This window comes from Hyperoodon ampullatus (assembly GCF_949752795.1).
Source record: "Hyperoodon ampullatus genome assembly, chromosome: 19".
NCBI lineage: Eukaryota > Metazoa > Chordata > Mammalia > Artiodactyla > Ziphiidae > Hyperoodon > Hyperoodon ampullatus.
Window position 1 is genome coordinate 27,065,629 of NC_136932.1, and position 27,855 is coordinate 27,093,483.

The window sequence follows — 27,855 nt, forward strand, 5'->3', positions numbered from 1 at the left end:
GAGGCGGGGCCACGTCCAAGGCTGAGACCCGGGAGCTGTGAGAGCAGAGACAGGGAAATCTCTCTGTGCAGCCTCCGAGGCAGCGGATTAAAGCTCCACGGTCCATTTGATGTGCCCTGCGTCTGTGGAGTGCATGAATGGACAGCGAATCATCCCAAATTGAGGAAGTGGACCTTGAGGACAAGATTTAAGACTTTCCCCCCTGTTTTTTTTCCTCTTTTTACAACGAATTATCTCAAATTAAGGAGGTGGACTTAGCAAGATTTCAGACTTTTCGCCCTTTTCCTCTTTTTACAACGAATTATCCCAAATCGAGGAGGTGGACATGGAGAGCAAGATTTTTGATTTTTCCCCCTGCTCTCTTTTTGTGAATGTGTATGTGTAATCTTCTGTGTAAGATTCTCTCTGTATAGCTTTGCTTCCACCATATGTCCCAGGGTTCTTTCGGTCCGTGTTTTTTTTCAATAATTGCTTTTTAATTTTAATAACGCTACTATATTTCATACTTTATTCTATTTTACTTTACCTGCTCTTTCTTTTTTTCCTCCCTTCCCTTCCTCCCTCCCTCCCTCCGCTCCTCCTTTCCTTCTTTCTTTTTCTTTCCTCCATCCCTCCCTCCCTCCCACCCTTCTTCTTTCCACTTTCTTTTTCTTTCCTTCCTCCCTCCCTCCCTCCCTCCTGTCTTTCTTTCTTTCTTTCCTTCCTCCCTCCCTCCCTCTCTTCTTCCATTCACTCTTCCTTTTGCTTTCATTCCTCCCTCCCTCCCTCCTTTCTTTCCTTTCTTTCCATCCTCCCTCCCTCCCTCCTTTCTTTCTTTCTTCCTTCCTTCCTTCCTTACTTCCCTTCTTCCTTTCTTTCAATCTCTCTTTCTTTCTTCTACTAATTATTTCTTTCTACTTTTTCTCACTGTTATTCTGAGCCGGGTGGATGAAAGGCTCTTGGTGCTGCAGCCAGGAGTTAGTGCTGTGCCTCTGAAGTGGGAGAGCCAACTTCAGGACACGGGTCCACAAGAGACCTCCCAGCTCCACATAATATCAAGCAGCGAAAATCTCCCAGGGATCTCCATCTCAACACCAGCACCCAGCTTCAGTCAACGACCAGCAAGCTACAGTGCTGGTCACCCTATGCCAAGCAACTAGCAAGGCAGGAACACAACCCCACCCATTAGCAGAGAGGATACCTAAAAACATAATAAGGCCACAGGCACCCCAAAACACACCACCAGACGTGGACCTGTCCACCAGAAAGACAAGATCGAGTTTCAACCACCAGAACACAGGCATTAGTCCCCCCCACCAGGAAGCCTACACAACCTACTGAAACAACCTTAGCCACGGGGGACAGACACCAAAAACAACGGGAACTACGAATCTGCAGCCTGCAAAAAGGAGACCCCAAACACAGTAACATAAGCAAAATGAGAAAGCAGAAAAACACACAGCAGGTGAAGGAGCAAGATAAAAACCTACCAGACCTAACAAATGAAGAGGTAATAGGCAGTCTACCTGAAAAAGAATTCAGAATAATGATAGTAAAGCTGATCCAAGATTCTATTTCGCAGATCCAAAATCTTGGAAATAGAATAGACAATATGCAAGAAACAGTTAACAAGGACCTAGAAGAACTAAAGATGAATCAAGCATCGATTAAAAACACAATAAATGAAATGAAAAATACTCTAGATGGGATCAATAGCAGAATAACTGAGGCAGAAGAACGGATAAGTGAGGTGGAAGATAAATTAGTGGAAATAACTGATGCAGAGAAAAATAAAGAAAAAAGAATGAAAAGAACAGAGGACAGTCTCAGAGACCTCTGGGACAACATTAAACGCACCAACATTCGAATTATAAGGGTTCCAGAAGAAGAAGAGAAAAAGAAAGGGACTGAGAAAATATTTGAAGAGATTATAGTTGAAAACTTCCCTAATATGGGAAAGGAAATAGTTAATCAAGTCCAGGAGGCACAGAGAGTCCCATACAGAATAAATCCAAGAAGAAATACGCCAAGACACATATTAATCAAACTGTCAAAAATTAAACACAAAGAAATCATATTAAAAGCAGCAAGGGAAAAACAACAAATAACACACAAGGGAATCCCCATCAGGTTAACAGCTGATCTCTCAGCAGAAACTCTACAAGCCAGAAGGGAGTGGCAGGACATAATTAAAGTGATGAAGGAGAGAAACCTGCAACCAAGATTACTCTACCCAGCAAGGATCTCATTCAGATTTGATGGAGAAATTAAAACGTTTACAGACAAGCAAAAGCTGAGAGAGTTCAGCACCACCAAACCAGCTTTACAACAAATGCTAAAGGAACTTCTCTAGGCAAGAAACACAACAGAAGGACTATACCTACAATAACGAACCCAAAGCCATTAAGGAAATGGGAATAGGAACATACATATCAATAATTACCTTAAATGTAAATGGACTAAATGCTCCCACCAAAAGACACAGAGTGGCTGAATGGATACAAAAACAAGACCCATATATATGCTGTCTACAAGAGACCCACTTCAGACCTAGAGACACATACAGATTGAAAGTAAGGGGATGGAAAAAGATATTCCATGCAAATGGAAATCAAAAGAAAGCTGGAGTAGCAATTCTTATATCAGACAAAATAGACTTTAAAATAAAGACTATTAGAAGAGACAAAGAAGGACACTACATAACGATAAAGGGATCGATCCAAGAAGAAGATATAACAATTGTAAATATTTATGCACCCAACATAGGAGCACCTCAATACATAAGGCAAATACTAACAGCCATAAAAGGGGAAATCGACAGTAACACAATCATAGTAGGGGACTTTAACACCCCACTTTCACCAATGGACAGATCATCCAAAATGAAAATAAATAAGGAAACACAAGCTTTAAATGATACATTAAACAAGATGGACTTAATTGATATTTATAGGACATTCCACCCAAAAACAACAGAATACACATTTTTCTCAAGTGCTCATGGAACATTCTCCAGGATAGATCATATCTTGGGTCACAAATCAAGCCTTGGTAAATTTAAGAAAATTGAAATTGTATCAAGTATCTTTTCCGACCACAATGCTATGAGACTAGACATCAATTACAGGAAAAGATCTGTAAAAAATACAAACACATGGAGGCTAAACAATACACTAATCAATAATGAAGTGATCACTGAAGAAATCAAAGAGGAAATTAAGAAATACTTAGAAACAAATGACAATGGAGACACGACGACCCAAAAGCTATGGGACACAGCAAAAGCAGTTCTAAGGGGGAAGTTTATAGCAATACAATCCCACCTTAAGAAACAGGAAACATTTCGAGTAAACAACCTGACCCTGCACCTAAAGCAATTAGAGAAAGAAGAACAAAAAACCCCCAAAGTTAGCAGAAGGAAAGAAATCATAAAGATCAGATCAGAAATAAATGAAAAAGAAATGAAGGAAACGATAGCAAAGATCAACCAAACTAAAAGCTGGTTCTTTGAGAAGATAAACAAAATTGACAAACCATTAGCCAGACTCATCAAGAAAAGAAGGGAGAAGACTCAAATCAGTAGAATTAGAAATGAAAAAGGAGAAGTAACAACTGACACTGCAGAAATACAAAAGATCATGAGAGATTACTATAAGCAACTCTATGCCAATAAAATGGACAACCTGGAAGAAATGGACAAATTCTTAGAAATGCACAACCTACCAAGACTGACTCAGGAAGAAATAGAAAATATGAATAGACCAATCACAAGCACTGAAATTGAAACTGTGCGTTTTATACTTTAAATGGGTAAATTTTATGGTATGTGAATTATATCTCAGTAAAGATGTTTTAAAAATAGAGAGAGGAGTTGGAGCATTTCTGCTTAAATGAAAAGTACGTCCCCTAGGGTAAACCTATAGCATATTTTTTGTATTCTCCTTCTCTAATCCACTCCCACACCCAAGTTCTAGCACAGAGCTCTTCACTCTGTGATCCAAACTTGGTAGAGACCCTCAAGAATCAAGTTCTCCAGCCCCTGGCATCCCAATCTCTGAGTCCAGGCTGCCCACCCAAGGGCTGCAGTATTATGGTTTTACTGGTGTGTGCCCACTGCATTACTGGTGTGCCGAGGTATTGATCTTGTCAGTCCTCCGGGTAGCCAGGTGGTGCTGTGTGCAGCCAGAGACCACTGGCTTGTTACTTTACCCCAGTGTGCCACACAAGCATTCTCATTTCCGATGGAGCCACGATGGGAGAAAAGCTGGGAGGCACTGTTCTAAGCAACAGCTTTCTGGGTGGGAGAAAAGTCAGTTTCCCATCTTTGTTCCCCAGCCCACCCCCTCTTCTGGGTAAGACACACGCCTCAGGGCAAGAACTGTGGTGCCACCAGGAAGGTGTGCCAGGTGACTGGGGGTCCAAGCTGCCCTGCCCTCTAATGTTCCTCAGTGGCTGGGATGGCTGGGCCTCTTTTCCCACCTTTTCTCCTGTCTGCATTCTCTCCTTTCCTCAATGCATTGAGTAAATCTCACTTCCCAGCCCTTCTCCATCTCCCTCTGGTGATCTAAAGACCCCAAAACTTAAACACAAAGATATGAAACAAAAAAATTGCATATGAAAACATGAATGCAGGTCCCCTGACTAGTCAAATTCATTGAGTCAGAAAGTAGAGTGATGATGGCCAGGGATGGGTGGGGAGGAGAAAGGGGAGTTAGTGTTTAATGGGTACAGGGTTTCAGTCTGAGATGATGAAAAGAATTCTGGAGATGGTTATACGACAGTGTGAACATACTTAATGTCACTGAACTGTTCCTTTAAAGATGGTTAAAAAGGCAAATTTTATATTATGTATTTTTTGCTACAATAAAAAAATACCCATGCATTTATAAAAATCAAATGTTAAACTTATACTTCATATTTAACTTATAATTTAGTTAAATTATTAAGATGCAATAAAAATGTATACCTGTGATTTCTGAGACAGAGATCTTAATGCCTACAGTATGTGTATGGTATTATATACTTCTGTTTATTCTACTATATTCTCTTTTAAGCTGGTTCAGTGTCTCTCATGAGACCAGGGCCGTGACTCGTGTCCCCAAACCTCTCACATCACTCTGCTGGCCCCTTACCACTTTGTTGAGTTCTGGGCTGTCTGGGATGTTGTCCTGGAAATACTCCACAGCCTTCTGAATCTTGGCCATGCTGCCCAGGTACTCTTCCAGCCTACCTGGGGGGCTGGAAAGGAGAAAAGTCCTATTAGCCTGGGCACATGGAAGTTGAAGAGGAAGGACCAAGAGAATGGTATTTGGAAAGGGGAGAAGAGAATTAACACAGGGGACTCGAGGCTCAAATATATCTACTCCTCCCTTCCAAGGCCCACAGCCACTGGTGCAAGAGGCATTAGGAATGTGACCTTCTGGCCCTAGCTCACCCCTCCCTGATGATCTTCTCCATGTCACTGGCCACATGGTAGTAGCTGATAACGTGGTCCAGACAGGAGAGGGTCTTCTCAACATTCTCCTGCAGCCGCTGCAGGTTCTCCGTCTGTTTGTGCACAGGGATGATGGAGTTCTCCAGCTTCATAAGGCGACTCTCAATGGATGACAGGATAGACACCTGCGGGGGGAAGCTCCGTGCTCTCAGGCCTCGGGGTTGTCCCAGCACTGCTTCTGCCACCCACCAGGTCTTTGGCAATTGCTGCCTCTTCTCTGGTTTTCTAGACAATAAGCTCCATGAGGGAAGGGACAGGGTATATCTGTTCACCACTGTATCCCCAGAACCTACCCTGTGCCTGGCACATAGGAGGTGGCCCAAATAAATTGGCTGAAGTTGGATTTGAAGGCAAGTCAAGCATTAAATTAACTCCTCCTCACATAATCACCTCAGGATGGCTTCCCTTCCACCCTTTGAAACCAAATCTCAATCTCGATTCTCTCTGATGCTTTCCTGGACTGAACAGGAAGTAGTTTCATACAGAGGAGCCTCAAATGCATTGCTGGTACCTTCAAAACCCTTTCTCTCTAAGAGTGAATCTCATTAAGTAAGGCCTAGCACCTGAAGACTGTGTTATTAAAAACATACTCAAGTTTGTATCTGCTCAGTTTGTGCTTTTCCAGTCTTCTCTAGGAACAAGGAAGGAAACTCATATTTACTGAGGACCTATTGTATACCAGGTACTATGCAAAATGCATCTGCATGCATTGGCTTCAATGACCTTCACAGTTACACTGGAGGTTGGCATCGTCTGTTTTAGCAGAGGAGGTAACTGAGGCTCAGAGTTACCTGTCAGGGGTCACACACAAATAGGTGGAGGGGCGCTGACTAGACCCCAGATCTCTCTGACTTCAGAGCTCATTTTACACCTCAAGCCCTCTGGGGTGAAGGCTGAGTCTTTTTCTGCCCTCAGTAATCTCAGAAGTGGTAACCCAGCCGTCCAACCGTCACTTGAATTGACGATGACGCATGGCCAGTACCCAGCCCACCTAAGTCAGTCTCACTAAATGTCTGCAGAAGGAGAGAAGGAAGAATGGAGAACTTAGGCAGAAAGCAGAAAGTCCAGGCCAGTGGGGGCTGCAGCATCCTCAGCGAAGGGGCGGACAAGGGGAAGGGAGTGTTAAGAGACGTGTCACACTGTTGCTAGAGAAACCCACAGGTTACCACCACCACTACCCAGACCCGCACCCCCAGGCCTTAGGTGCCGGAACTACCGGGTCGCAGGGTTCTCCTCCAGCGTCTGGAAGCCCTCCCAGCTAAGGGGTTACTCACCATGTTCTTGGAAAGCTGGTCACTCTTCTGCAGTCTGTCTCGGATGAAGGACAGCGTCTCCTCCTCCTGGGGGGAGCGCACGCAAGGACATCACCTGAAGCCGAAGGCTAATGGAGACCACCGCGTCCTAGATCCATGGCCTCGCCCCTAGGAGACTAGGTCTCCTCGCAGGGAGGGCCCCCTCCCACTCCCGCCGCCTCCCTGAGTAGAGGCCCGGCCCGCACCTCGCCCCCCTCCCTCACCTCCTCCCCCGTCTCCCCAGCTCCAGCCCCACCTGCTTCAGCTTGTCCTCGATCTGCCGCCGCCAGGCGGACGCCTCCTGTGGGGGGATCATGACTTCGACCCTCCCAGCGGCTCTCACTGCCCAGTACCTCGCCTCCGAGTGTCCTTTGGGCTCCCATTCCTGTCACACCCACTTCCACCCGCGGCCCCGCTCCGAGGTGCCGCGCTGATGTGCCATGTTAGGAGTGGCAGGCTGAGTGAGCCTGCGTGCAACTCAGAACAGGGGCACCGGGCAGGTGGCCATCTTGGGTGTGGCAGAGAACAGTGTTCGGGTTTGTCCTTGATGCGGGTTTCCACCCTCAACAGAGAAGGTTCTCTTGAGCGCTGTTTTGTCACAACAGTTACAACTCACTTGTCTTCGTGGGAAGGATGACGCTTCTCACAAAGATCAATGACGAATTCGTTTCTCTAGATCGAAGTCTGGATCCAGGCATCGATGTCGCGCTCCCCACAAAGCATAGCACAGAGCTTATCACACAGCAGGCGCCTAATGTGTGCCCATTTAATGAACAAGGAGCCTGTATAATCTTGTCCCCCTTCGGCCCTAAAGCTCATGGAACGGGCCCTGTGTGCAAGCCCTCGTATGGGGACAGAGTGGTCACCCATGGTCCCAGCAGCACCCATAACTACAATCCTGCCTTGTGGAGGGGCTCAGCCAAATTCCTGTGGCGGGAGTTCTCGGTGCGTCCATCCCAGGGATTTGGATGGGACCGGAGAGCAAGCCCCAAGCTCCACTGGAAGGAGTCTGTTTTGTAGAGAACTGTGTGGTTTTATTTGCTGGGGGTGAGGACCCTGCTGGGGGGAGGGAGCAGGTGTGGGGGCTGAGGACCTGGACGAGTAGAGAAGTGGCTTCAGCGGGGAGTTTTCCTACATCTGGAAACAGTGCAAGGGGAAGGCTGAAAGAGCCCAGACCTGTCTGAGGGCTTGGGGCCCAGGTGGTGGTGTCAATTAAGGAGAGGTTGAGGCCTGCCTGCAGGTATTCAGACACACGGGGAGCATTGCTCACAGGGCCTCTGAGGAAATCAGAAAGGCTTGGAGAGCTGCTAGGGCCCCTGCTGCAGGGTGCCAGAATGTCTCAGTTCCTCTGCCCAGACTCTCCTCTAAGTACAGCTCTGGGGCAGGAAGGGGGACCTGAATCAAGGTTCCTGCAGGGATGGATGTTCTGGATTCACCACCAGAGCCAGCTCCTGCAAAACCTAGTTACTCCCTCCTCCATCCCTTCTCTGCTCACCCTGTCTCTGCCCCCAGCCCTTGGGAAGTAAGTGGCCACACAGCTTTGTTCACTTCGTCTGTGGACCTGACATCCAGGTACAGGTAGATAGACAATGAGGCATACGCTGGTGGGCACCAAGCCATAGGGTTCCCAAGGCCCTCCCAGGACCCAGTTCCACAAAGAGGAGAAAGAAGTGGGACAGAAAGCCTGGAGGAGGATTAGGCAGCTATTCTGGGGCAAGAGGACAATTTCAGATCTGGTGGGCGGCCGTGAAAGTGCTGATGAAGGAAATATCCAGGAGACGCAGCCCTGTTGCAGATGAGGGAGATAAAAAGGCAGAGTCCTGTGTAAGGATACCTAGGATGATTTAGCTGAGGTGGTCCTTGGGCAGTCCTGAGAACTAAGTGAAGGGAGAAGTTTAAACTGCTAGGGGCCACAGTAAAGAGTAAGTGGGCTAGAGGGTGGCACTGGCATCCAGTGGTTAGGACTCGACACTTTCAATGCCACGGCCCGAGTTCAATCCCTGGTGGGGGATCTAAGATCCCACACACCATGCGGCACAGCCAAAAAAACAAAACAAGACAAAGAAATGCTTCAGAAACTATTGATAACATCATGCTCTATAGGTCTCAGGAAGAAATCCTCTATGGGGCTTCCCTGGTGGCACAGTGGTTAAGAATCCACCTTCCAGGCTTCCCTGGTGGCGCAGTGTCTTGAGAGTCCTCCTGCCGATGCAGGGGACACGGGTTCGTGCCCCGGTCCGGGAAGATCCCACATGCCGTGGAGCGGCTGGGCCCGTGAACCATGGCCGATTAACCTGCGTGTCTGGAGCATGTGCTCCAAAACGGGAGAGGCCACAACACTGAGAGGCCCAAGTACCACAAAAAAACAAAACATAACAAAACAAAACAAAAAAAGCATCCACCTGCCAATGCAGGGGAAAAGGGTTCAAGCCCTGATCCAGGAAGTTCCCACATGTCGCAGAGCAACGAAGCCCGTGCGCTACAACTACTGAGCCTGCGCTCTAGGGCCTGCGAGCCACAACTATGGAAGCCTGCGTGCCTAGAGCCCATGCTCCGCAAGAAGAAAAGCCACCACAATGAGAAACCCATGCACTACAACGAAGAGTAGCCCCCGCTCGTCGCAACTAGAGAAAGCACGTACGCACCAAGGAAGACCCAACACAGCCAAAACTAAATAAATTAATTAAAATAAAAATCCTCTATGGTTGTGAACAAATACTTTGAGCTTTGTATATTATCACTGCAATTTTGTAAATAAACTACACATGTGTGTGGGTTTTTGTATTTTCTCCAATTTCCTTCTCTAAGGTTAATTTGGTAGCCAACTCAGTTGAGAGCCTTCTGTTTGCCCATCTCTGTTACAAGCCCCACCTTGTGTTATCTCGTCTAATCCTCACAATAAACTCACAAGTCAGGCACAGCTATTGTCTCCCTTCTGCAGACGAGGAAGGTCGGGCTCAGAGAGGTCAGCTGCACTGAGTCAGCACAGCTGGCCAGGACACGGTACAGCTAAGGCTGTTCTCGGTCTCCCCATGCTGGGTAGCTTAGGAGTTCTGATTGCTGTTATGCAAAGCTGCCAATCTGATTTTCAAGAAAATCCACAGTGAAAAGCAAGTTATTATATTTATGGCAACCATATCTAGTAAAGGGTAGACAGAATGAAAAGATGAGTTCCAATGATTCCCAACCCAATGTCAGGCTGATGTTGACAAGTGGACATTGACTCAGTAAAAGCTGTAATTCCCCAACTATGCTCAGTGCAAGCAAAAGGAGCAAGTGGTGTTTCAGCTGCAGCCTCAGAAGCTTGGCTTTCATTCGCAAACTTGTTCAGAACACAAAGGTGCAGGTCACCAGGGAGCCCTCAGCTGTCCACTCACAGAGATGCTCTTTCCACAGGGAGGGGGGAGGAAGAGCTTGTTCCCCAATAGGCTGTTCTTTTTTTTTAAATAAATTTATTTATTTTATTTATTTTTGGCTGCATTGGGTCTTCATTGCTGCGTGTGGGCTTTCTCTAGTTGCAGCGAGCAGGGGCTACTCTTTGCTGCAGTGCGTGGGCTTCTCATTGCGGTGGCTTCTCTTGTTGTGGAGTATGGGCTCTAGGTGTGCGGACTTCAGTAGTTGTGTCACACGGGCTCAGTAGTTTTGGCTTGCGGGCTGTAGAGTGCAGGCTCAATATTTGTGGCTCATGGGTTTAGTTGCTCTGCGGCATGTGGGATCTTCCTGGACCAGGGATCAAACCCATGTCCCCTGCACTGGCAGGCAGGTTCTTAACTACTGCACCACCAGGGAAGTCCCAACAACCTGTTCTTTAGTTTGGTAACTTCCGAATTCTGGACTTTGTGCTCTTTCTGAGGAATTAGCAATATAATTGCTCCAAATTAATGTTTCCTGGCCCTGCAGCAATATTGATAATGAATACGGTATGACATAATAGCCACAAAAGCAGATCACAAGAGTATATGTTCCCTGGGATGACAGCCATTTAAAATATGATAGCTGCATTGCAAAAAAAAAAAGTCAGGAAAACACCACAAAATACTAAAATGGTAAGTAGAGGAGATGGATGATTCTTTTTCTCTAGTTTCTAAAGATGATGAGTTTAAATTACCTTTCTATAAAAACACATCTAAGAAAACAAATCTAGGGAATTCCCTGGCAGTCCAGTGGTTAGGACCCTGTCCTTTCACTGCCAAGGGCTCAGGTTCAGTCCATGGTCAGGGAACTCAGATCCCACATAGCCAAAAAAGAAAACAAAAAGGAAGAAAACAAATCTTCATTTTTTCTGTAGTGATTAAAATGAGTCTCTTTTCTTCATTTAGAAACCGCCAGCCAGCCATCAACAGTGCCATCCGACACAGTGGTCGGGAGGGTTTTCTTTCTTTCTTTTTTTTCTCTTGAAATCCTCTTATATATAAAATGAGAGAAAGGACCAGGGTGCCCAAAGCCCAGGGATGGGCAGCCTTTCTCATGCTCTCATATAAGGCAGAGACAGCAAAGGAAATGCTTAGCGTCCTTCAAGCCACCTGTGGGCTCAAATCTGCAATTTGGGTTTAAAACTGCTCTTCAAATTAAATGTAATACTTATTCAAGGTTAAAAATTCAAACTGTAAAGAAGGTATAAAGTGAAGAACAGAAAGTGCCCACCTCCTCCTTGGCCCCAAGCACCTCTGTTCAAGATATAACTGCAGTTATGACTTTCCAGATGTATCCATACAAATCCAAGCATATTATAAACAGAATAAGTTATCCTTAAGAAAAAAAACCCACAAATGCTATCTCATTAAACATACTATTCTTGTAGCCTGCATGTTCACTTAACAGTATACCTTGACCATCTTTCAATAACAGGGTATTCTTTGCATAGCCTTTGCATAGTATTTCACTGAATAGATATTATATATTGAAGCAGTCTCTATTATTGGACATTTAGGTTTTTCCCTGGTATTTTCTATTGCAAACTCTGCCCCCTGTACGTACATACACTCTGCTCTCAGCCTTCTGAGAGTGGAATTGCTAAATCAAAATGTATACCCCTTTTAAATTTGTACAGATATGTACAAATTGCCATCCAAAATGGTTGAACTAGTCTATATTACCAATAGCAATGTACAAATGTGCCTTATACTCCCTTATACCACCTTAACCCACACTAAATATTAGCAAGCTTTAATATTTTGGCCAATCAGATAGATGAAAAATGGCATACCATGTTTAAGTTTTTAAAATATTTATTTATTTGGCTGCTCTGGGTCTTAGTTGCAGCACAGTGCCATGAGCGGGATCTTCATTGTGGCATGTGGGATCTTTAGTTGTGGCAATGTAGGCTCTTAGTTGCAGCATGCGGGCTCTAGTTCCCTGACCAGGGATCGATCCTGGGCCCCCTGCATTGGGAGTGTGGAGTCTTAACGACTGAACCAGCAGGGAAGTCCCTCATGTTTAATTTTTGAACTAAATGGAAAGGAAAATAAAACAAAAATGTGTGGGATGCAGTGAAAATAGTGCTTAGAGGGAGATTTATAACACTGAATAGATACATTCGAAAAGAAAGATCTAAAATCAGTAATCTAAGCTTCCACCTTAGGAAACAAGCATAATAAAAGCAAATTAAATCTGAAATAGGCAAAAGAAAAGAAATCGAAGACAGGAAATTAGTAGAGAAAGTCAAGAAAATCAAAAGTTGGTTCTTTTAGGTAATTCCCTGGTCCAGTGGTTAGGACTCTGTGCTTTCACTGCTGCATGGAGCGGCCAAAAAAAAGAAAAAAAAAGTTGGTTCTTTGAAAAAATGAATAAAATTGATAACCTCTAGTCAGGCTAAACAAGACACAAAGAAGACACAAACTACTAATATCAGAAATAAAATATGGGTCATCATTACTGATCCCATGGGCTGTAAAAGGACAATAAAGGAATACAGTGAACAATTCTATGTCCCTAAATTTGATAACTTAGGTGAAATTGGACCAATTTCTTGAAAGGCACAATCTCCCAAAACTCACACAAGGAGAAATAAATAGGTGTATATCTATTAAAGAAATTGAATCAGTCATTAATAAGCTTCCAAAATAGAAAACACCAGGCCCAGATGGTTTTACTGGTGAATTCTACCAAACATTTAAAGAAGAAATGATACCGACTCTCTACAATCTCTTCCAGAAAATAGAAGCAGAGGGAATACTTCTAAACTTATTCTGTGAAGTCAGAATTACCCTAGTACTAATGCCTTTAACTAAAAGTGAAAGACATTACAAGAAAGAAAAATTATAGACTAGTATTGCTCATGAATACAGATGCAAAAATACTCAAAATGTTAGCATATAGAATCCAACAATGTATAAAAATAAATTATACAGCATGACTAAGCGGGATTAATTTCAGGTATGCAAGACTGGTTCAATATTTGAAACTCAATTAAGGTAATCCATCACATGAACAAGCTAAAGAAGAAAAATCATATGATCATATCAACAAATGCAAAAAAACAAAAGAGCATTTGACAAAATCCAATATCCACTTGCAATAAAAATTCTCAGCAAACTAGGAATACTGAATAACATCTGCAATTCGATAAAAACATCTACAACAAACCTACAGTTAATATCATATTTAATAGTGAGAAACTAGATGCTTTCACTGTAAGACTGGGAGAAAGGCAAGGATGTCCTCTTCTCACCACTCTTATTCAGCATCATACTAGAAATCCTAGCTAATGCAATAAGAAAAGAAGGAGCATATGGGAACTCTGTACTTTCTGCACAATTTTTTTCTGTAAACATAAAACTTCACTAAAAAATAAAGTCTATTAATAAAAAATCTTTCAATGGCATCTCATGTTCAATTTTTCTCTTCAATTAAAAGTAAGTTGAGGGACTTCCCTGGTGGCACAGTGGTTAAGAATCCGCCTGGCAATGCAGGGGACGTGGGTTCAAGCCCTGGTCCGGGAAGATCCCACATGCCTCGGAGCAACTAAGCCCGTGCACCACAGTTACTGAGCCTGAGCTCTAGAGCTCAAGTGCCACAACTACTGAAGCCTGTGCGCCTAGAGCCTGTGGTCTGCAACAAGAGAAGCCACTGCAAGGAGAAGCCCGTGCACCAAAACAAAGAGCAGCCTCTTCTCGCTGCATCTAGAGAAAGCCTGCGTACAGCAGTGAAGACCCAATGTAGCCAAAAATAAATAAATAAATAAAATCCTTTTTAAAAAATGTAAGTTGAGGGACTTCCCTGGTGATCCAATGGTAAAGAATTCACCTTACAATGCAGGAGACACGGGTTCGTCCCTGTTCAGGGAACTAAGATCCCACATGCCGTGGGGCAACTAAGCCCATGCGCCACAACTACTGAGCTCACGTGCCTCAACAAGAGAGCCTGTGTGCTGCAAACTCCAGAGCCCTTGTGCTCTGGAGCCCGTGCGCCACAACTACAGAGACGCTCTCATACCGCAACTGGAGAGAAACGCACACTCTGCAAGGCAGACACAACACAGCCAAAAATAAATAAATAAATAAATATTTTTTTAAAAAGTTGAGTATCTTTCTTGTTTAATGGCCATATTAATTTTTCAGAATTCTTTATATATTAAAGAAATTGGCCTTTAACATTTATGTGAAAATATTTTTCCTTTTATGATATTATGTGGCTTAGATTTTGGTTTTTGCTAATTTTTTTCTACTAAAGTTTTAATTTTTTAATTTATTCATATTGATCAGACTTTTTATTTTATAGCTTTTTGGTTTTGTGCCTTGCTTGTAAAGGCTTGCCCTGGTCTAAGCTTTTTTCTTTTTTAATAAATGTATTTATTTTATTTATTTATTTTTGGCTGTGTTGAGTTTTCATTGCTGCATGCGGGCTTTTCTCTAGTTGCAGAGAGTGGGGGCTATTCTTCATTGCGATGCACGGGCTTCTCATGGTGGTGGCTTCTCTTGTTGCAGAGCACAGGCTCTAGGCACGCGGGCTTCAGTAGTTGTGGCACACAGGCTCAGTACTTGTGGCTCATGGGCTCTAGGGCGCAGGCTCAGTACTTGTGGTGCATGGGCTTAGTTGCTCTGCAGCACGTGGGATCCTCCCGAACCAGGGCTCGAACCCATGTCTCCTGCATTGGCAGGCGGATTCTTAACCACTGCACCACCAAGCAAGCCCTTTCTTTTTTTTTTAAAACACTCTTGTTTTTTTCTACTAATTTCTTCCTTTTTCTTCATTTGCTTTTTTTTTTTAAATGTTTACAACATTGAGCCATCTGCATATTTTCCTGGATGGACACCCAATTGTCCCAATATCATTTTTTCAATAATTATTCAACCACTGGTTTGAAACGCCACCTATATCATAAATAACTCCCCATAGATATTTGGGGTATATTCTATTCAAATGAACTGCTTTTACCTATTTCAGCACCAGTACCAAACCAGCTAAGGTAATGTAGCTTTATGACTTAATTATATTTAATTTAATATTTGTTGGGCATACCCTTCCTTCTTCGCCTTTTTTTTAATTAATAAAAACTTCCTAGATATTCTAATTTTGTTTATGTTTTTCAGGTGAGCTTTAACATTATTTTCACAACTGCAAATTGAATGTCCCCAGAGTAAACTGGTTTGAATGAAGCTCCTCAAAAAGGCTGGGACATCACTTGGGGATCCATGCCTGCTTGAGGGACGGAGGCAAAGTGAGCTTGGAAAGGGAGGGCTGGAAGGCTGGACCCCAGTCCTTCCAGCGGAGCCTGTTAAGTGGCCATGCCTAGAAGACGGATCTCACAGGCAAGAGCTGGAGCGAGGAGTGGCCAGGACAAGGGAGCCTTGCTGAAGGCAGATCAGAGGCAGGCATGAAGCAATTGTTCTTCACAGTTGAGTGACAAAAGCGAGAGGAAAGCTAGGTGACAGGAAGACCTTGGGCCAGCTTTCTAAAGGGCTGTCTCCAGCACCCAGCCTTGGCCTGACACAGAGAGGATGCCCAGCAAATCTGTGAGGAACAAATAAGTGTGTGACAGCTAAATCCAGGAGGGCAAGGGAGGAGCAGGGGCCTGGAAGGAGGACCAAAAGGGTGAGAGAAACTGGTGGGTATGTGTTCCAGAACGGGGAAGCAGGGGAAGGAGGGCAGGTGTACTATTTTGAGGCCACCGTGAGACTATCTGCCCTGAGAATTACAGCAACACACTCAGGAGGGGCAGAAACACCCCACAGAGATGTGGCTGGAGAGAAGCACTGACCATTCCTGCCCCTCTGGGGACCCCCGCCCCAGCCTCCCACCCTCACTTGTCCCCTTACCCAGGGGAGGTGCCAGGAGAGGTGAGTGGAGCAGGTGGGGGTCTGGCTTCGGACACGTGTTCCCATAGGAGTGTGTTCCACGTGGTTGTTGACCCCTGTGACAATCACAGCCAGGGCGATAACGGCAGAGAGAGGGAGAGTGAGAACCAGGTGTGAGGTCAGATGGGCTCATCTGCTCCCAGCCCTGCCACCCATGAGCCATGTGACTTCAGCCAAGGGAGGGACCCTCTGAATAACATTTCACAGGAATTAGGTGACACAGCAAATACAAAGGGCCCGGCACATAGCAGGTGCTCAAGGGATGTTAACCAGTGTCCACCCCAGCCCTTCCTTGGCTGGCCTTTCCAGCTATAGCTGGAGTATATTAGGAACTAAATTGATTTCTGCATAGAAATTTTTTTTTGGCTGTGCTGTGCAACTTATGGGATCTTAGTTTTCCGACCAGGGATTGAACCTGTGCCCCCTGCAGTGGAAGCTAGAGCCCTACCACTGAACTGCCAGGGAAGTCCCCTAGAAATGTGTTCTGAGATCCAAATTGTTGATTTATCTAGCACCTTTGGAACCTCACCAACTCCTGCTGTCTGCCCCCAAACCAGTCCTGAGTCACCGACAGCATCCTGAGTGGCCTGGCCCTGGTCCCATCCACTGAGGTCATTCTTAAAGATCAAGGATGAACCCCAATGTTCACTGCGGCTCTATTTACAATAGCCAAGACATGGAAGTAACCTAAATGTCCATCGACAGATAAATGGATAAAGAAGATGTGCTATACATCTATTCTATATACAATAGAATATTACTCAGCCATAAAAAGAATGAAATAATGCCACTGCAGCAACATGGATGGACCTAGAGATTATCATACTAAGTGGAGTCAGACAGAGAAAGACCAATGCCACATGATATCAGGTATATGTGGAATCTAAAATATGATACAAATGAACTTACTTACAAAGCAGAAACAGACTCACAGACATAGAAAACAAACTTGCCAAAGAGGAAAGGGGGAGGGATAAATTAGCAGTTTGGGATGAACATATACACAATACTATACATAAAATAGAGAACCAACAAGGACTCACTGTATAGCACAGGGAACTCTACTCAATATCTTGTAATAACCCATAAGGGAAAAGAATCTGAAAAAGAAAAAATATATATATCTGAATCACTTTGCTGTACACCTGAAACGAACACATTGTAAGTCAACTATACTTCAATTAAAGGAAAAAAGAGGTAGTGAGACCCAAATGCTGACGGATTGTTTAAAGAGCGGAGGCCACAAGGCACTGGCTGAGGGGAACACATGAGTGACACTGACCACATTTTACAGACCAGGAAGTAAGCCTGAGGTATGAGCACTACCATGTGCTGGCACCATGCTGAGCCTTTAAAATGGTCACCTCCGAGTCCTCACAACCACCTGTGTGTACTGCGGGGGGAGGTGAGTATTTTTGTTTTAATGGGAGGGGGAACCAAGGTGCACAGAAGTGTCTGGAAGATGCCAGAGCCAGGAAGCAGATGCTCCATTTTTATCCTTCATCATGTGGCAGGCTGGCTCACACAGATACATCAGAATGACCCTCCTGGGACTAGCTGGAACACTTCAGGCCCACAGCCACCGTCCCACCTGGGGAGACCCTGAAGGACTCAGCCTTTCAGGTCCCAAAGAGAGAGAGTGGGTCAAGGAGGCACCCAGCTACTTCCCTGCTGCTGGAGTCTGCGTGTCACAGCCCTGCTGCTGTCCCTGGGCCTGGTGAGCCTTTGCTCAGGGACCCTGGTCGCCAGGCAAGAGGCTCTCCACTGTCTGGATTTGGAGGGGGACCGACACTTGAGGGAACATTTCCCATTCGCTTTTTAAACTCTTGTCAGTGGGGCTTAGAGGACGGCAGGGATTTGCTTCTGATCCCAGGGTTAAGGCCTGGCCGAAGGCCAGCTGGGGAGGCCCAGTCCACCAAGGCCAGATGATTCCTCGTGGCTACTGCTCCCTCCTTGTCCCTTTACTCCTGGCTCGATTCCCCCACCTCTGCCCCTGTCCCAAAACACACACGTTTCCCTCCATTTCAAACTGCACACTTCCCAGCACAACCCTGTGCTAACTCTATGGAAAAATGGGTGAAGAATTTTGAGACTTTTCTGAACTTATTTACAAAACAGAAACAGACTCACAGACAAACTTATGGTTACCAAAGGGGAAATGTGGGGCGGGGAGGGATCAATTAGGAGTTTGGGATTAACAAATACACACTACTGTACATAAAGTAGATAATCAACAAGGACCTCCTGTAGAGCACAGGGAACTCTACTCAATATTCTGTAATAAGCTACATGGGAAAAGAATTTGAAAAAGAATGGATATATGTATATGTATAAAGGAGTCACTTTGCTGTACACCTGAAACTAACACAACATTGTAAATCAAGTATACTCTAATATCAAATAAAATTTTAAAAATTAAAAGAAAGCAAAACAACAATTAAAAAAAATTGACACTTTACTCTTCCTTCTACCTTAGCTAGCAGCAACATCTGCCTCTTCCCCAGCCTGCTTATCTTCAGTCTCAAGGTGCCTTTTTCTGGAGGCCGCTTTCCACTTTCCAGAACACAGAGAGTGGGTTTTGAGGATGTGGCTGTGCCGCTGGGGGGCGCGCAGGTCCCGCTAACCTAGAACCTGAACCCCAGACCTGGGCGGGTAGGAGGTGGGGGGTGTACAGCAAGATGGTTTGATTTACACATACAGTTGATCCTTGAACAACATGGGTTTGAACTCTGGGGGTCCACTTATACCTGGATTTTTTTCAATGAGTACATACTACGGTAGTACACAATAGTACTATGGATAGGGAAGGCCAACTCTAAAGTTCTGTGTGAATTTTCCACTGCCCTAGGGTCAGTTCCTCTAACCCCTGCTGCTCAAGGGTCAACTGTATTGTGAAATGATTACCACAGTGGGTTTAGTTGTCATCCATCATCTCAAATAGCATGAAAAGAAAAGAAAAAAAAATTCTCCTTGCAATGAGAACTCAGGATCTACTCTGTTGACAACTTTCCTATCTATCACATAGCAGTGTTAACTAGAGTCATCATGTTGTACATTACATCCCTAATTTTTTTTAAACTTATTTGGCTGTGCTGGGTCTTAGTTGTGGGATCCTGAGTTGCAGCATGTGAACTCTTAGTTGTAGCACATGGCATCTAGTTCCCTGACCAGGGATCAAACCCGGGCCCCCTGCATTGGGAGTGTGGAGTCTTAGCCACTGGACCACCAGGGAAGTCCCCATCCCTAGCTCTCATTTATCTGATAACTGGAAGTTTGTACCCTTTTAATCACCTTCCTCCGATTCCCCCTGCCCCCACCCCTGCTTGATGTAACCACAAATATGATCTCTTTTTCTTTGAGTTTGGTAGTTTTTCTAAATTCCACATCTAAGTGAGATCATACAGTATCTGTCTTTCTTACTGGCGAAGTTTGCGGGTAAGATAGTTCTCTAGGAAATATCTGGGAATTTGGGGTGCACTGCTGGCCTGTGGAATTCAGGCCACAGGAGGGACAAAGGTCTCCAGGCCTGGCCTGGGGGAAACAGTGTTCCCAGACCCCTGGGTATATCAGGGAGACTTTGGAGGGCACAACTGTGTGGATTGGATTGTGAAGGATGGGAAGAGGGACCCCAGGAAGAGGGCCCAGCCTTATGGCAGCTGGGAAGTAGGCAGGGTGTCCAGAGAGGAGACTGGCTGAGTGGCCTCTGGGACCAAGCATCGGCTAGAGTTAGACTGTATTTGGTGAGGTGCCTCAGCAGGGTGACCTGGGGCTGGGACCTAAGTGAGCAGGCTATGGTCATGACCTGTATGATAACTAGAGTGGACACAGGGAGCTGGCAGAGAGAGAAAATGGCGTTGCTCAGGTAGTGGAGCCCAGGATGGGCGGACTCTAGATCTGCTGGCTGGGAGGGAGGGGCCACAGGAAAGTCCTGCCAGGAGCAGGCTGAGTGCCAGTTCTTCCCCCAAAGGTGCTGAGGACAGATGGTTCCTTCCTTTGCCATGGGAAACCAGGAGGCCTCCTTCCCTGACTTGAAAGCTGCCCTGAGGCAGGGGATTGAGTGAGATGACACTGCCTGGGAAGGGGGACCTCCCCTGTGCAATCTTTTTTTTTTTTTTTTTGGCTGTGCATGGCTTGGGGGATCTTAGTTCCCAGACCAGGGATCAAACCTGGACCCCTGGCAGTGGAAGTGCAGAGACCTAACCACTGTACCACCAGGGAATTCCCTTGGTGCACTCTTGGGACCCACTTGCTCTATGCGTTTGGTCTTCTGTTGTGTGCATGCCCTCCACACCCAGTGGAAGTGTCTTCCCATGTGTCTGAGATTTGTTTAATGAGTGAATGAGCACAGAGACCAGTGACGGGCACATGCGGTTCTCAATGTACACCACCGGCAGGGCACCACACACAATCACATCTTCAGCAAGGACTTTTTAATAAGGACAAGGAAGAGGGGTGATCTGGGAGGCAAGGCGTGGGGTCCCTGAGGGCAGGGAAGACAGGCTGAGCTGCCTTACCTCTGGCTCTCAACTGTCTGCCCAGCTCAGAGTGCTGCTTCTGGATCTAAGTCACTGTGAGAATTGGGGCGTGCACTCCCACCCCTTCCATCCATTCCGCCATGCTCTGTTGAGCACACACCGTGTGCCACTCCCAACTCCTGGCAGGTGCCATGGAGAACCAGGCACTGCCTCTGACTTCCTGGAGCTCCCAGTCCAGCAGGAGAGGCCCATGCTGCCAACATGGTGAAATAAAGGGCGCTGGAGGATGGCAGTGGGTGGAGAGGTGGCAGATGTCCAGATGGGTCCCCCGCCAGTAGTGCCCAGGAGAAGCCAACCTCACCTGTGCTAACATCCTCAGAGCTGGGTCCCCTCTCTGTGCCTTAGTTTCCTCTTCTGCAGGTGATACCAGAAGGCTCCTAATCCTTCCTGCAGATTAAGGTCTAGGCCTCTATGACTGAGGACCATTCCAGCTGCCCCCTCACTCCCGCAGAGGCAGCAAACAGACCAACGTTGCCCCTTCATCCCCCGGAGTCTGGGCTTGAAGATCCTGGGGTCTGCCAGAGGCCCAGCCAGCTGATGTGGTGGGCTCCTGGAGCTCAGGGCTCAGCCCAAGACATTCTCCAACAAACCTGAATTCCAGACAGCCGCCAGGAGCCCCGAGTTGGGCATTCTGTGCTGGCAGCAGGGGAAGGGCATGAGCACCGGGCAGGAGGAGGACAGAACCCCCAGAACTTGTCCTCTGACCTTGAGTCATGCAACAAACTGCTGGGGTGAAGAAGGAAAAGGGGTTGCGATGGAGGTCATGCCCCAAACTGAGTTCTAGATCCACCAAATAAAAGGGTTCAGGGTCAAGAGCAGACCGTGGTGGGTGGGCTTTCCAGAACTCTGGCCAGCTGGAGGCAGAGCCATTGGCTGAGGACACTGCTCCAGCCAGCCCCACCCTTCCTTGAGGATGTGGCCCCGCTGGTGCTGTCCTCAGTTTGGGTACCAGTCTGGGGACCCCAATATGTGTAACCAACTGCCTTCTCAAGCAGAAGTGCGAAAAGGGTTGGTGTGAGTTCTAGCAGGATGTTAGGGTCCTTCCAGCTGGGGGACCACAGCTGGGGACTCATGATAGGACCCTGAAACTAGGTCCTGAAAAGTTACGCAGGTGAAGTGGGAGGGTGTTTGCGCAGGGAAGAGGGCAGGGGTAGGAGACAGAGGGAGGAAACAGTGATTCTGGGCGATACATCAGTGTGACTGATCACGGAGGGAGGGGTAGGTGGGAAGATGAGTGGCGAGCAGGGGCGGATCTTGATGGTGTTTAGAGTCTTCTGTAGGCGAGGGAAGTCATTGTAGGGTTCTCCACAGATGAGTGACATGGCCAGAAGTGTACTTGAGAAGAGTCTCACTAACCCTCCCCTGCACTGAGCCAGCCAGCTGGGTGTCCACCTGCATGCCCTTTCCCACCTCCTCTCCTTCTGCCTGTAACTCCTGTCCTCTCTGCGTCTTGCTGGATACCCCCTGCTGACCCTTTTAAGAATCAACTCAGCATAGTCCAGTGAAGCATGGCAGCTGGGCCACACATGTTTATGTCTTCTCTTCCCAAGCCCCTTTCAAATGAAAAGGATTTTTTTCAAAAGCCCTACTACAAAAAAACCCTGAGACTTCTCTGGCGGTCCAATGGTTAAGACTCCGCCCTTCCACTGCAGGGGGCCGAAGTTCAATCACTGGTCGGGGAACTAAAATCCCGCTTGCCGTGTGCTACAGCAAACAAAACAAAAAAAAAAACCCACAAAAAACCTCGTACAAGAATGTTCATAGCAGCTTCATTTACAATAGCCCCAAACTGGAAGCAGCCCAGGTATTCATCTAGTGGAGAATGGATAAACAAATTGCTATAGTCATCTGATGGAATACTACTCAGCCGTGAAAAGGAACAAACTACTGATGCATGTGACAACGTAGTTAAATTTCAAAAATAATATGTTCAGTGAAAGAAGCCAAACACAAAGTAAAAGTGTATGATGCCATTTATATGAAATTGTAGAATAGGAAAAGCTGACCTATGGTGGTAGAAATCGAATTGTTGCTTGGGGATTGGAGGGGCCAGGAGGGGCTGACTGGGCTCTGCTCACACAGTGTGGTTCCTTTTCCAAGCTGAGTCTCCTAGAGCCATCCCTCATTACCCAGAAGCCTCTCAGGCACCCCTCAACTGTGCCACATGTGCCTCAAACTCTCTGTACCCCCAGCCGAACTCCCCCCCTTCCCTTCTCTTTCATGCTGCATTCCCCACTCAGGGGACGATGGCACCGCCGGCCACCAGTTCCCAGTCATCTCTTGTTGTGGCTTGCAAGCCCTCAGAAAACCCCTCTGCCTGATCGTGGGAATGAAATTGGAGAGTTGTCCTGGCAAGACCACGCCGCCACCCAGCTCAGTGGGTTGGGAAGTCTCTCTAAGAACAGGTCTCACCCATCTTTGTGTCCACGCAGACTCAGGTCCACAGACGAAAGGAAACATTGACCAAGCAACCAGGTGATGACTGACCAGGGTTTTCAGCACCTGGGACACTGGCCTTCCTCCACGCAGCTGGGAATCCCCCTGAGTCCTGCCAGCTGGAGGCAGACATGCCGGTGGGGCTGGGCCATTGCAGAGTTTCAAGGGCCAAGGCTGGTCTCCCCTTGTTCCCGTTCCTCCTTTTCGTGTCCCCGGCTCCTGAGTGCACTCCCACGTCCCTCCAGATCTCTCCTCCCTCCTTACTCCCATTGCGCTGCCCTCTAGCTGGAGCCAGAACCAGAGATCCCCACAGTCCTCTTAATGCATCCCGGCACAGCCCCCGCCCCCGCTACTCCTCACCCACCCCCGCCCTGCCACCTTCTTCTTCCCTCTGCAAGCAAGAGGCACTGCAGAGTGACTGCTGCCCTGGGCTGGGGCAGAGCTCACCCTTCCTGCCTCCTCTGAGACCCTTTGCCTCCTGCTCCCACCAGAAGGGTCCGTCCTTGCTCTCCCAGCATCCCATCTCCCCAGCATCTGCAATTCACCCTCTCCCCAGGCTAGCCCCTTCCTTCCTTCAAGCACACGCAGGTCACCCCATCTTAAAAAAGGTTCCCTTAGGGCTTCCCTGGTGGTGCAGTGGTTGAGAGTCTGCCTGCCAATGCAGGGAACGCGGGTTCGTGCCACGGTCCGGGAAGCTCCCACATGCCACGGAGCAGCTGGGCCCATGGGCCATGGCTGCTGAGCCTGCACATCCGGAGCGTGTGCTCCACAACAGGAGAGGCCACAGCAATGAGAGGCCCACAAAAAAAAAGCTTCCCTTGGTCCTGTCTTCATCACTGCCTGCCCTCTCCTCCCTTTCACCCTGATCTAGCTCAGAGTTTGCTGCCTGCTCTCAGACTCTGGGTTCTACCCCTGTCGTGCTAATGAAATGCCCTGTGGGAGGCCACAGGCCTTCCCTGGGCGAATGCTGGCTTCCTTTCTTCCAGAGCCCACTCTGGCCTGTTGACTCTCACTGCAGGCTCCGTGGCGCGGGGCCAGCCAGGAAGAGGTGCGTCCGTGTAGGTGTGTGTAGGGGGCGGGGGTGGGGGAGGGGTGGGGGAGGGGGCTCCCTCCTGCCCTAATGGTGGCCCTTCTCCAGGCTCCTTACTCTCTGCTCTCCTCTCTGGTCTCCCTTCTGGAAGAGTCTGTGCACCTGGGCTGCAGCCTTTACATTCACCAGGTCCCCTGGGACTGTGTCTTAGTCCTGGCTCTATCTCCTTCCGGTTTTGAGCATCATGTTTGTTCGCCAACAGATTCCACCATCTCCACTGCATAACCTGGGGTGACCTCCGCAGGACAGGACTAACGCCATTGTCATCTCCCCCTCCCCCAGATGGCTCCACTTCATTTACTATTTCATATGGTTATTCATTCCCTGTGAATTCAACACATGTCTGCCACTCTCCACTCCTTCACACGGTCCTCCATTTCTCCAGGTGGGATTCATTTTCATTTTGTAGCCACATCTTTGGTTGTCACTTATACCTGTCTCTTCCCAAGTCCCCTTGGAGGTCACCACGGGTCATCTTCATACAGGAGTCTGGAAGGCGACTTGTCCTTCAGATAAAGCTTCCTGGACCCAAGGGGGGCAGGGCCTTAGAGCTGAGCATTTGGGTGGGGGGCCAGGGTGGGGTTTGCCTTCTCTTTGTGACCCACTTCTCCCTGCATGGAGGTCGTTGGGCCTAGTTGCTGTTTCTCTTCCTCTTTGCCTGGGAGACCCTTAATCCCCCTTGTAATAGAACCCACACATGAAATAGAGCCAGGGAATGTGGCTGGGGGTTGAACCCCAGCCCCCTGTGAGGTCCGCCCACCACACCTGGCCCCCCCACCCTTCTCTCCAAAACTGGCCTTGAACTGTAGGCCCAAGCCCACCCGCCCCTGTGGCACAGTGCCAACTCTGGGCCCAGCCTCCTGGGCCATCTCCATCAGGCCAGGCTTCCTCTTTAGCCAAACAGGAGGCACCAGGGACTCTCGGGCCCCTCACAGAGCTCCCAGCCCCAGCTTGGACCCTGAGTTGCTGGGCTCCACAGCTGTCGAGCTCAGTGGCCCGAGGGCCTGTCCTGGTGTACAGTGGGGTGAGCCCAGCAGGGACAGCTGAGCTGGGCACAGCTCTGACCTGGTGACCTTGTTGTCGGGTGCAAACATGTCAAAGGCCATTTGCTGACCCTGTGGGCTTGGGTGGGGTCATAAAAGATATGCGTGTGAAGGGGTTGAATGCTGGTTTCACCGCACCAACCCTGCATCTCGGGCCTCTGTGATCCTTATCCCCAGGGCCTAGGCTCCAGGGGAGCTGGGGACCAAAAAGGAGCAGCTGAGAATGAGAAAGGCCAGGCCTCGCCCGCTGCCCTCCACCCCTTCCCTCTTGTCCCGGATCCCACTCCCTTCACCCTCCGCTGGCTCACACCAGCCACACGCCCCACTCAAGCTTCAGCTGGCACTCAGGGCCCTACTCCCTCCTTTATTACCTCACACAAGCCCACAGAGTCAGCAAGCGTGGCCTCTTAATAGTTTCCAGGACAGGGCAGGGTGGGCTTTCCTCAGAGGCCCCCCTGGCTGAATGCTCTGCACCCCTGGAGGCATCAGGAAGCACCCGGGGCCCAGTGACCGAGAACTCCTTAGTGTTTACTGTCTGAGGTCACATTTTTCCAATGTGACGTGGCTGCTTTTCCACCTTTTGACGATCTGCTCAGCAGCTCATTCATTCATTCAATACTTAAAACGCCGGGCCCTGTGCTGGATGTAGCAAACGTAGGAATGCGGCAGGTTATCTGCCCACAGGGGTCTGCAGACTCGTGGGCTTCTGAGGCTGAAACTCTCAGAGGCGGCGTCTGCAGGCTACCCTGCCCCTCCCACCTCCCCCGCCCACAGTTCACTTTAAGCAAGTTGGAGGGAACTGGGATGCCGCTAGGGTTGGGGATAGGGCTTGGTACGCAGAGTGAGGCAGGAGCGGGGTGCAGGGTGGTCTGGGCAAGGGGGCAGAGCCACTGACAGAAGGGGGGTGGCTGGGTGAAGGGCAGAGACCAGTTGGCAGCCTCTCAGCCTCAGCTTAATTCCCTGGGCGAATAGCAGCGCTGGGAGGGCTGCCGGCAATCCACTGTGGCTTCAAAGGGTCTTGGGGGCCGTGGGTAGGGTGGGATGTGTGCAAGCAGCCTGCGCTCCCCAGTTCCTGGAGCTCTTGCTTTCCTGGGAGCTCAGCGAGCTGCTTCCTTCAAGGAGGAAGGGGTCTGGGGCTCGGACACAGGCTGTTGTCCTGCCCTCAGATCAGCATCTGGGTGACAGGGCTCTGCTGGGAGCTGGAGTCGGGGGGCAGCAAGGAGACCTGCGGCCCTGTCTCCCGCCTTGGTTAATGTGTACCCCGCCTCCCCTCTCCTGCCGCTCAGCCTGGCTGCCTTCTGGGGGAACCAACCCTTCAGCTGCTCCCTCCCAGCTCCTGCACTCACAGGGAAAGCTCAGGCCCAGCCTGCCAGTCACGGTGGCTCTGACCTGTCCCACCTGGGAGCCTCAGAGTGGGCTGGACACACGTGCCCCAGGAGGAAGGTGACCCCCCAAGGCTTCCATGCACCTCCTTGGCTTACACTGGCCAGCGCAGGCCCAGCCTGGGTGGCCTCACAAACCGCCCTCCCCTGTCCAAGTGCCTCCCCTCCCTTGTCACCTGTGTTTTCCTCTTCATGACACAAGAATGTCAGCAGGACCTGGGGCTCCTCTCCCACCCCATTGGTAATGCAGCCCCTCTCCACAGCCCCACCCCTGACAGGCCCAGGCCTGCCCCGCAGGGCCAGCCCACTCCCGCCTGCCAGGAGTCCAAATACACCTGTTAACCTTTGGGCCTCAGCCCGGGAATGGAAGCTCCCCTGACTCCTGACCATCTCCTCCCACACGCCCTCACAGGCCTTCTTTCCTGCCCTCCAGCTCACCTGATTCCTTCTGCAAGTCTGGGTTCCCAGTATGTTGAGGGGGGCAGAGGCGGGGAGAAGAGTGTTTCCTGCCCTCAGCTCAGCTCTTCAGGAGGCCTGGCGCATTTGCTTCAGGCCAGCATGGAATCCCATCCCAGGGGCCTTTCCGTCACTGGAGCTGGGGGTGGCCTGTCCCGTGGGCAGACGGGGAGGGTCCCCAAAGACTGAGTTCTTGAACATTGCCCCTCATCCCTTTCCTGGCTGGTGATACATGGGGGAGGGAAGATAGGGAAGAGGTGGAAAGTGAGGAGACAGAAAGCTGGCTTCTTGCTTTGGGAAGGGACTGTACCACACCTGAGGGTGAAGTGGCTGAAGGGCTTCTCACCTCAAAAGTGGAGATCAAAGGAAATGTGAAACCTGCCCAGAGAGCTTGAGTCATGGGCTAAAAGCCACACAGGGAAAAAGAGAAAGGACAACTCAGTGCAACATGGGGTCCTGGATTGGGATGCTGGAATGGAGAGGAGCATTACTGGGGTGATCTGCAAGACGTGAAGGGGGTCTGCGGTTACATGGGATTACCAGGTCAGTGTTCATTTTCTGATTGTGATGGTGGTACTGGGATTATGGAGGCGTGTCCTTGTTCTAAGGAAACACACACTAACGTATCTAGTGCTAATGGGGCAGCCTGTCTGCAACTTACTGTTAAGGGCGCAAAATATATATTGACTGGGATTACATTGAATCTCTAAATAAATACGGACTCACTGAACGTTTTTTGAAAAAGCCACCCAGCCAAGGGCCCGGGCAGGGATGAATAGGAGGGACAGGATGCACTCACGCTTCCCGCCCCCTCCACCACCAACCCCCAAACGCTGCCTGCTGAAAGGGTGT

At 48.4% G+C, this 27,855-nt stretch overlaps 2 protein-coding genes across 2 annotated transcripts in view; both read right to left on the minus strand.

Annotated features, from left to right (window-relative positions):
• LOC307067901 (RAD52 motif-containing protein 1-like) overlaps positions 1–27,855 on the minus strand; it is a gene marked incomplete at both ends in the record, with an annotated part of 661,371 nt that overhangs the window by 304,228 nt on the left and 329,288 nt on the right. The gene's annotated exons all lie outside the window — the stretch shown is intronic.
• On the minus strand, positions 5,049–7,081 carry LOC307068477 (exocyst complex component 7-like; the record flags this gene model as incomplete). The annotated part of the gene is made up of 4 exons (XM_079726352.1): positions 5,049–5,217; positions 5,414–5,598; positions 6,748–6,813; positions 7,022–7,081. 4 exons carry the CDS (start codon positions 7,079–7,081, stop codon positions 5,049–5,051), a joined length of 480 nt encoding a protein of 159 aa, XP_079582478.1.